Source organism: Babylonia areolata, chromosome 14 (genome assembly GCF_041734735.1).
Source record: "Babylonia areolata isolate BAREFJ2019XMU chromosome 14, ASM4173473v1, whole genome shotgun sequence".
NCBI lineage: Eukaryota > Metazoa > Mollusca > Gastropoda > Neogastropoda > Buccinidae > Babylonia > Babylonia areolata.
The window spans coordinates 9,181,896-9,191,895 of record NC_134889.1 but is presented as its reverse complement, the minus strand read 5'-3'; the positions used below and the strand labels follow the sequence as shown (position 1 = coordinate 9,191,895).

The 10,000-nt window shown below is 41.7% G+C and overlaps 1 protein-coding gene across 2 annotated transcripts in view; it reads right to left on the bottom strand.

The window, feature by feature from the left end:
* LOC143289792 (choline transporter-like protein 2) overlaps positions 1-10,000 on the bottom strand; it is a 162,924-nt gene that overhangs the window by 132,127 nt on the left and 20,797 nt on the right. The window contains exons 1-2 of one of the 2 annotated variants that reach the window (XM_076598935.1): positions 4,190-4,248; positions 17-221 (exon numbers count right to left, since the gene is read on the bottom strand). In XM_076598935.1, coding sequence (XP_076455050.1) covers positions 17-56 — 40 coding nt within the window. In that variant the 5' untranslated portion in view covers positions 57-221; positions 4,190-4,248. Of the gene's footprint in view, positions 1-16; positions 222-4,189; positions 4,249-10,000 lie in introns of those variants that run through there. The other variant, XM_076598934.1, reaches the window with a different exon arrangement.

The following is a 10,000-nucleotide window of genomic DNA, read 5'->3' as shown; positions in this document are numbered from 1 at the left end:
GCACACACAGACGCACCGTCAGTGTGGGGTTCCACGGACGCTACGCGGTCAGCCATCGATGTCTCCTGTCTGCAAACCGAACACGACCCAAACAAGTGGAACTGGCTCCAAACACTCCACCAGCAGTCTCCTCTACCACAAAAAGCCTGCCTCTTCACGTTCCTGACAGATCGTAGCAGACCTTCTTGCAACGTGGCCTCACGTGGTCGTTGAACGGGTACCTGCACAAAACGGGAAGCAGCCAAAAAAGTTTGAGTCTTTTTTTAAAACGTGTTTTTAAATTTTTTAATTTTTTAAAATTAATTTTATTCATTTTTATGATACATACATGTGTAGAGAAAAAAAAGAACAAGAGAACAAAGCGAACTGACAAAATACGAATAATGAAAAAAAACACACACAAAAAACTACATAAAAAATGGAACAAACAAACAAAAAACAGAACACATACACAGACATATGTATAAACAAACACCCCTCCCCCACACCCCAACCCTCCCCCCCCCTCAAAAAAAAGAAGAAAAAAAAAAAAGCAAAAAAAAAAAGCAAGGAACAGATTTCGAATCATCACATCAAATATCAAACAGTCTCACAAACACAAACAGATAAACGAAATGCTAGTCATTATAAAAGTAATGCGGCCTTCATAATCAGTGCCTACAGCTAGGAACCACTCAAACGTTAACACTTTGTGGTCGAACGGGAGAAGGAGAGGGGGCGGGGGGTGGGGAGGGGGGACGGGGTAGAGGGAAGGCGGGCGGGTGGTAGTTTTTCGGGGAGATGGGTGGTGGGGGTGGGGAGGTAGGGAGAGAGAGAGAGAGAGAGTGTGTGTGTGGGGGGGAGGGGGGGGTGACAGACAGATAGAAAGAACGATACAAAGAGAGACAGACTGTGAGACGGTGAGAGGCAGAGACAGAGGGGAAAGGCATAAAGTGAGGGAGTGATAAGGAAAGCCAGATTCCTGTGGCAGACAGAGAAAGAGAGACAGACAGGCAGACAGAAAGAGGGAGAGACAGACAGACAGACAGACAGAGACAAACAGACAGGTATACAGAGAGACAGAGAAAGAGAGAGAGAGAGAGAGAAAGGAGAGAGAGAGAGAGGACAGAGACAGAGAGTGAGAAAGGAGAGAAAGAGACACAGAGAGAGAGAGGAGAGACAGAGACAGAGAGTGAGAGAAAGAAAGAGAGAGAGAGGAGACACAGAGAGAAAAGAGAGAAAGAGACAGAGAGAGAGAGAGGAGAGAAAGAGACAGAGAGAGGAGAGAAAGAGACAGAGAGAGAGAGAGAGAGAGAGGAGAGAAAGAGACAGAGAGAGAGAAAGGAGAGAAAGAGACACAGAGAGACAAAGGAAAGAAAGAGACAGAGAGAGAGAGAGAGAAAGATGGGAGAGAGAGAGGGGAGAGAGAGAGGGAGAGAGAGAGAGAGAGAGAGAGAGAGAGAGAGAGAGAGAGAAAGGAGAGAAAGAGACAGAGAGAGAGAGGAGAGAAAGAGACAGAGACAGAGAAAGGAGAGAAAGAGAGAGAGAGAGAGAGAGAGACACAGAGAGAAAAGAGAGAAAGAGACAGAGAGCGAGAGAGGAGAGACAGAGACAGAGAGAGAGAGAGTGAAAGGAGAGAAAGAGACAGAGAGAGGGAGGAGAGAAAGAGACAGAAAGAGGAGAGAAAGAGACAGAGACAGAGAGAGAGAAAGGAGAGAAAGAGACAGGAGAGAAAGAGACAGAGAGAGAGAGAGAGGAGAGAAAGAGACAGAGAGAGGAGAGAAAGAGACAGAGAGAAAGGAGAGAAAGAGACACAGAGAGAGAGGAGAGAGAGAGAGAGAGAAAGATGGGAGAGAGAGAGGGGAGAGAGAGAGAGAGAGAGAGAGAGAGAGGTTGGGAGGAACCAGACGGACAAAAGAAAGAGAGATTCAGAGAGACACAGAGCGCATTCTATTCTGTCCCATCGTACTGCATTGTAACTAAGTGGATATTTCTACAGAACTTTGACAGGGACGACCCTTTTGTTGCCGCGGGTTCTTTCACGTGCGCAAGGTGCGTGCTGCACACAGGACCACGCTTTATCGTCACGTGTTGTCGATCACCGGTAAATCCCACAGTACCCCGAGCTCGTCTCCCTAAAACTGGACTTCAACAGTTGCACAGTCTTGTAGTGTCCATGGAAAGCAAAATGAAAAAGAACATAGGACAACGAGGGACATTGCAGAAAGCTGAGAGATCTTCGTGCAGGAGAAATAAGCACGCGCGGCGCATACACGCAAACACACGCACATAATTATGAACACCCCCCCACACACACACACACACAGGCACACGCGCACGCGCGCGCACACACACACACACACAACACACAGAGAAATCAGAGAATCACAGACATATACACAGAGACACAGAATCACAGACAACACACACAGATAGTCACGGACACACATACACTTACACAGACAGACAGACACACACACAACAAAAACTGACCTCAGTCCCTTTAATCCTCAATGTACCAAATGATTTGCCTCAATAACTAAGTCAGGTCTTGTTTGAAGGCTAAACAGTTCTAGAGCATAAAATACTGATTTGGAATCAACAAAGAATGCTGTTTTTGAGAAAACAATTTGATGGCTCACTAAGTAATTCAGAGCTTGTATAATAGCAATTAGCTCAGCCGTGAATATGGAAAGATGTTTTCAAATAAAGTAAGATTTTTCAACTTTAAAGGTAGGCATATAGAAAGCCGCACCATGGCAAATAAACTGCTGATAAAGCAGCTAAAAGAGGAGCACAAGATTCAGAAAAATCGACAAAAATACACGTCCGTCTTTCCGTAAAATAGGCATACACTTTGTTAGAAAAAACCCCAAAAAACAAAACAAAACAAAACAAAACAAAACAAAACAAACAGCATGGGGTCGATTTCATAACCGATGGAAGGAAAAGTTTTTAAAACATAAAGGGACATTATTCCCCGAGAATATAATTAAAGAAAAGATACCGAATCCATCAGCTGGTTGTACAAGATTAATAACCTCTACTTTCTTTCGTATCAAACTTGTTGCGCTGAAGACAAAGTATAGTAAAAATGTTACATGCATCTGTGGTAAGCAGGTCAGCTTGCGTCATTGTTTGTTTCACTGTCAGCAGTTACGTGCCTTCTTGTCCAATTATTTCAAACAGAATAACCAATCTGCAGATGATTTTTGGAAAGTTATTTCTGACGAGGTTCTTATGGTCGAACTTCCACAGGTATTAGTTCATAGCCCTATTTCTACATTCCTTTAATGTACTTCAGAATTGTGTTAATAGCTTCTGATTATTATCATCATTATTGAATTGCTACTGTTAAATGTAATTGCATGTTAGTTATGTATTTTTTTGGTAGTTTTCTACCTTTTCTGTTTTCCTCTTCCCTCTCCCCCCTTCCAACCCCCGCCCCAGCCCCAGCCCCCCCCCCCCCCCCCCCCCCCCCCCTTTTTTCTTTTAATCGTCTAATATCGCTGATAGTGAAAAGACGCTAAACTAAAGGACAAACACACACAACACAACCGACACACCGGGTTTTCACATCGATTCACGTTGTGTGCAAACACATGTGAGCCAAAAACAACGTTCGTGTTATTCACAGCAGCTGCCCGTTATATTTGTTACAACCCAAGTGTATTATGCGATTAACGGTTATAGACACACTGCTTCTAGCGACTGACTGATTAACACGTACGTCAATCCGATCCACACTGGAAACAATGTGACGGAAATCACACTGATTTCCTTTTTGTCTGCTCAAAGTATACGTCCTTGTAAAGCAAGCGTTCATTTTCCCTCCATACTATTATCAGTGACGAGTGGTTTAGAGTGCTGGATTTTCCAAGCCCAGTCATGTATAGATACATGAAAAATGGGAGTTAGCAGCACACGAACAAAGAAGAAAGAGAACAGATCATCACTTTCCAAACATGCTTTCAGTTACAGTTGCGTTGTAGAAATCCCAAATAGTAATTTTGCTGCTACAACTGCTTTGTATCTTGCATAAAGGATAAGAATGGTCATTCACACACCGCACAATGATGTTATGCATCTGCTTTAAAGGTTAATGGGTACATATTTAAGTCGATTTATGCACTTCTCCTTGTTAATAAGGACATGAAGTATCACACACACACACACACACACACACACACACACACACACATACACTCACGTGCAGTCCGGTAGTCGGTGTTGACAGCAGTGACAAACTCCACGAAACTGAACAACCTCTTCTTCAGACCAGTCACGTTAACCATACACTTGTGACCCGGAGACAAAACCTTGTCCAATCGCGTGGGACCTTTGTTTTAAAAGTATGCTGTAATTGTTTTCACACAACCAGCGGGGCCCAGGAAAGAACAATATGACAGTGTCAGTGCTTCGATGATGCACCCACGGACATATTATGGTCTAGACAGTCTGTTTTCAGGTTCGTGGGATATATCTTGCTCGTGCACCGGGGTTAACACACACACACACACACACACACACACACACACACACACATATATATATATATATATTATGTATGTATATATAGAGAGACACAGACACACAGAGACACAGACACAGAGACGCACACACACACACACACACACATATATATATATATTATGTATGTATATATATAGAGAGAGAGACACAGACACACACACTTTTATATATATATATATATATATATATATTTTTTTTTTTTTTTTTTTTTTTTTTTTTTTTCCCCTAATATCACTTCAAGTGGAAAGACGTTAAACTGAAGACGAACGATATATATATATATATATATATATATATATATATATATATATATATATATATTTTTTTTTTTTAATTTTTTTTTTTAATTTAAAAAAAAAAAATTTTTTATTCGAGTTTAACATTTAATACATACAGACGGATATACAAAACCAAAATCTGAAATCAACAATATTTGCTACTGTGTACCACCTAAACTGCAAATCAGGAAAACAACACAACACCGTCTTCATACAGAGAAAAAAAAACAGAAACAAAAAAGTCACATGCACTGCATAAAACAAGTAAATAAATGAAAGGAAAAAGAAAATAAATAAAAGAACAAACGTTACATTCGTGGTTGTCTTTACTCCACCACCACCACCACCATCCATCACCCACCACCAACCAACCACCACCCACCACCAACCAACCACCACCCACCACCAACCAACCAACCACCACCCATCACCACCACCCATCACCCACCACCACCGCCCGCCACCACCACCCATCACCAACCACCCACCACCACCCAACACCAACCATCCACCACCCACCACCAACCAACCACCCACCACCACCACCCAACACCAACCAACCACCACCCACCATCCATCACCACCACCACCACCACCACCACCACAACAACAACAACAACAACAACAACAACAACAACAACAACAACAACAACAACAACACACACACACAGAAGAAACATTCACTTCCGACAATTTCACGTTCACAACCACCACCACAGAAATTAGTTGTCTCCAGATATTGTTATTATCATTATCATTATCATTATTACATATCTTTTAATTCCTTTTTTTCTAACACCCAATCGAATCTCGTGAAACAATCATCCAAACAAATGTCAGCTTTCACTTTCGAAACAGAATGGCGTCTTTCTTGAAATCAAAACAAACTATTCATTGAGGCAAAATATTATAGATACAACCACTAGAAACAAGTTCAACATCACTTAGCATCAAATCTTGGGAAGTAAGTTGACACTTCATAACACCATTTAACCTATTTCTAATTAAAGTAATATCATAATCAAATCACAAACGATCGGCAAGTCAACCCATGCAGTATCAGTTTTAATTTTTCAATGAGGTGTCACTGCGTTTGAAAAATCCATATACGCTACACTACATCTGCTAGGCAGATGCCGGACAGCGGCATAAACGATCAAACTTGTCAAGCATCCCTGTGTGTTTGTGTATCAATCAGAGTGATCTTTTCCACAGAATTTTGCCAGGTCAACCCCTGGACATTCGAGGCTTGACATGTTCGCTGCTAAAATATTAATGTGACATCTGTGACACTTGATTTGATTGCTTTTTGCTACAAGTGTGTGTGTGTGTGTGTGTGTGTGTGTGTGTGTGCGCGCGCTCGTACAGTTACATATGAGATCAGCAATATATGTATATGTGTGTGTAAGCGCTTCAAAATTAGACTGGGATAATCACCACGTTAACTCTAATTTGGTCTGGCCCCAGCGAGTCCAGTTGGTGAAAGGCATGGAAGCTTACAGGTTCCAAACGTGAATATTTTGATTTCCTCGAGCCAGCTTCTATTTTATATTCAAGCATTGCATCTTCTTTTTCCTAATGATAACGCACTAACCAGTTCTCAACTCTAATCTGGTGTGAACATCGTCTTCAAATCTATCTGAAAATCTGAAATGAGTTTAAAAAAAAAAAAAAAAAAAAAATTCATGTCTTCAGTACATCTATGTGTGACCAAGCGCGCTATGCTTGCTCCAAAACTGCTCACACAAGAGCTACATCAGACGACGTTTTTCCCGCCTTCCCGCGCCCAGAATTGTGTGACGTCACTCCGCTTACATCATTTTGTTCTCGCCAGACAGCCTACTCAAGGCTCGCCCAGTGTCGCATCGCAGTACGTCATTGGCTGAGCGGAAACTTGTTTCTGTTCCACCGTAATTAATTAATAACTCTTTTTTCAGATGTTCTCATAACTATTGTAAATAAAACAATAGAAAACCCCATTTGTGACTGGCCTCTATATGTTCCTGGCCTGTGCACGGGAATTCTCGTCTATCCTTTAATACATTCAATCATCATTTAGTTTAGTTCTTTTGTACCTTCCGTACCCTTGAAGAACCACTCGGTACACGGCTACCTATGTGTCTTAGGATCGAAATGAGATGTGTCGATACACAGTTGCAACATGAAATACAAACACCGCATTACCCCTTCTTGCCCTACCCACCCTCCCCTCAGTCCTACTCATCACCCCCTGTCCTACTCTCCCATTCCCCGTCACCCCCTCTGCCACGTCCTACCCGCACACCCTCCTTCCCCCACCCTACCTCCTGCAGATGCTTTTAAAAAACAACAACAAATTTTCTCCAAAGAACGGAAGAGTAGAATTATTGCGTGTGATCCCCGTAGAGATCGTTCTAACTCAGCTCTACTTTTTCCTGCTACAATGCCACCCAACCAAACTAAAATACTCATAATATCCTGGTGTATCCACTTTTTAGCAACTCTTAGCATATTTCCTTATTTCAATTCTTTTCATTTCTAGAGCTTTTACTGCTTTATCAATGATACTAAAGCCCTATATTAATTTCATACAATGTTCTTGCATAATTTCATAGGGCATGATTCCATATTTTCTTGGTTTTTCACCCTTTTACAAGCAAAAATCTTACATAATTACCTTTCTAACATAAGACGTTACGTGACAAAAAGATACGGTGTGATACATCACCAAAGTTACTCAGCTGCTCTCAGCGTGTATACTCATTAGCAAACACTGCTTTACCATCGTGTCGAGCTGCACTGTGTGAAGCAGAGAAATAATATGATTATGTCGTTTGGGTAAAAAAAACCAAAAAAACCAACGGGTTTAGTTGGAAATTACTGCCCTTTGATTAATAGAGGGAACACCCACCTTCACTCCCCTTTGTGCCAATATTCAGTTTCAGTTTCAGTTTCACTTTCTCAAGGAGGCGTCACTGCGTTCGGACAAACCCATACACGCTACACCACATCTGTTGAGCAGATGCCTGACCAGCAGCATAACCCAACGCGCTTAGTCAGGCCTTGAGTGCATGCTTACATATTTGTGTACCTATGAAGGTGGATTTCATTTTACGTAATTTCGCCAGAGGACAACACTCTCGTTGCCATGGGTTCTTTTTCAGTGCGCCAAGTGCGTGCTGCACACGGGACCTCGGTTTATCGTCTCATCCGAAAGACTAGACGCTCAGTTTGATTTTCCAGTCAAACTTAGGAGAAAGGGCGAGAGCGGGATTCGAACCCACACCCTCACGGACTCTCTGTATTGGCAGCTGAGCGTCTTAACCATTCTGCCACCTTCCTCCGCCAATATTCAACGATCGACTGAGTCATATCCGTCCCTCACAACCCCACCTTCCTGTCTTTCTCTGTTTTATTCATCATCAAGATCAAAATGTAATGTGCCCAGTCTTTAGGATATCGTCTTATCATGCACGGAATTGAACATATCTAATACTCAGTGGCTTAAAAAGACGCACACACATAAATATAAATCAATCTCCATGCCTCCCTCACCCCTCTCTTGGTGTGTGTGTGTGTGTGTGTGTGTGTGTGTGTGTGTGTGTGTGTGTGTGTGTATGCGTCTGTGTGCGCATCTCTGTGTGTGTGTGTGTGTGTGTGTGTGCGCGCGCGCGCGCGTGTGCGTGTGTGTGTATTCTGTATCAATATCTCTGTGTGTGTGTGTGTGTGTGTGTGTGTGTGTGTGTGTGCAACAGAGAGAGACCAGGGTGTAGAAAGGACGCAAACATACATTTCGTTAGGTTTCGCCAGTGTGTGTGTCTTATTCTAGTTGATTTTAGTCCAGCCGACCACACAGGGCCGTATCAGGACTGTCAAACCATACAAATGCTCAACCGCGTCAACACAAAACTGTCACATTTACAAACAAACAAACCAACAACAACAACAAAAACACACACAAAAAAACACTAAGACAAACCCACAAAACACAGTTCATGACACAGTACCCCAAACATTTTCCTCCTTATGACAAATGAGACTAGACCATACTGAGGACGCCAGCCATTAAAAGGATACGTTTATAATGAAGAACAAAAACTGATGCCAATTTTCTTACCCAACCTTACTATCATACTCGTGTTAAACAAAAGTACTTCCTTGACTTATTCACACTATTTTTTTTTTTGTCTGTCCATAAACCAAAAGACAGTGGATACACAGTTTCACTTTTCTTCTATTTTGAAGCACTTCTCCCAGATCAACAAACGCATGGAAGGCAGATAGCAAAAGGAGAATTTTAAATCAGATTTTTTTTTTAAACCACCACAACCAACAACAAAGAATCATTGCATTCTACCGATCTGGAAACTGGCTTTTTCCTTTCTTTTTTTGTTTTGTTTTGTTTTTTAGTCGATATTTATACTGCCTTCATTGAAAATGTGTGTGTGTGTGTGTGTGTGTGTGTGTGTTGGAGCTCATGTACGTTTATATGTATTTGACTGTGCTTTCATATCTGTGAAACTGCATGTTTGGTGCATTTCTGTTATGCATGTGTGGGTGTATGTGTGAATGTGTGTCTTCATGTTTTACATTTATTCGCTTATTTATCACCATTGTTGTCTTATTTATTATTTATTTATGTTTTATTATTATCATTTTATTAGTATTACTAATATTATTACTACTACCTTTTTCTATATTATAATTATTATTTATTTATTTATTTATGCAAGCTTATCTATTATTTATTCCCCCGGTTTTTTTTTGGGTTTTTTTTTTTGTTTTTTGTTTTTTTTTGTTTTGTTTTGTTTTTTGTTTTTGTTTTTTCTCAAGGCCTGACTAAGCGCGTTGGGTTACGCTGCTGGTCAGGCATCTGCTTGGCAGATGTGGTGTAGCGTATATGGTTTTGTCCGAACGCAGTGACGCCTCCTTGAGCTACTGAAACTGAAACTGAAACTGAAAATTAAAACCAAGCCTTTTGCTGTTGATGATGGACCATACTCGCACGAAAATTACAACTAAGCCTTTTGCAGCTGATGCTGGACCGTACTCGCGCGGGCAGTTGATTCGGGCAGGGTGAGGGAGGGGTGGGGTAGGGGGGGGGAGGGGGAACGGGTAAGCAGGATGAAGAAAGCTGTTGAGTGCGACGTGACCAATCCTGAACCCGGACACACATCACTTCCTCAATCTATCTGCAGTTCCCAGCAGTGAAAGTACGACACAACAGAACA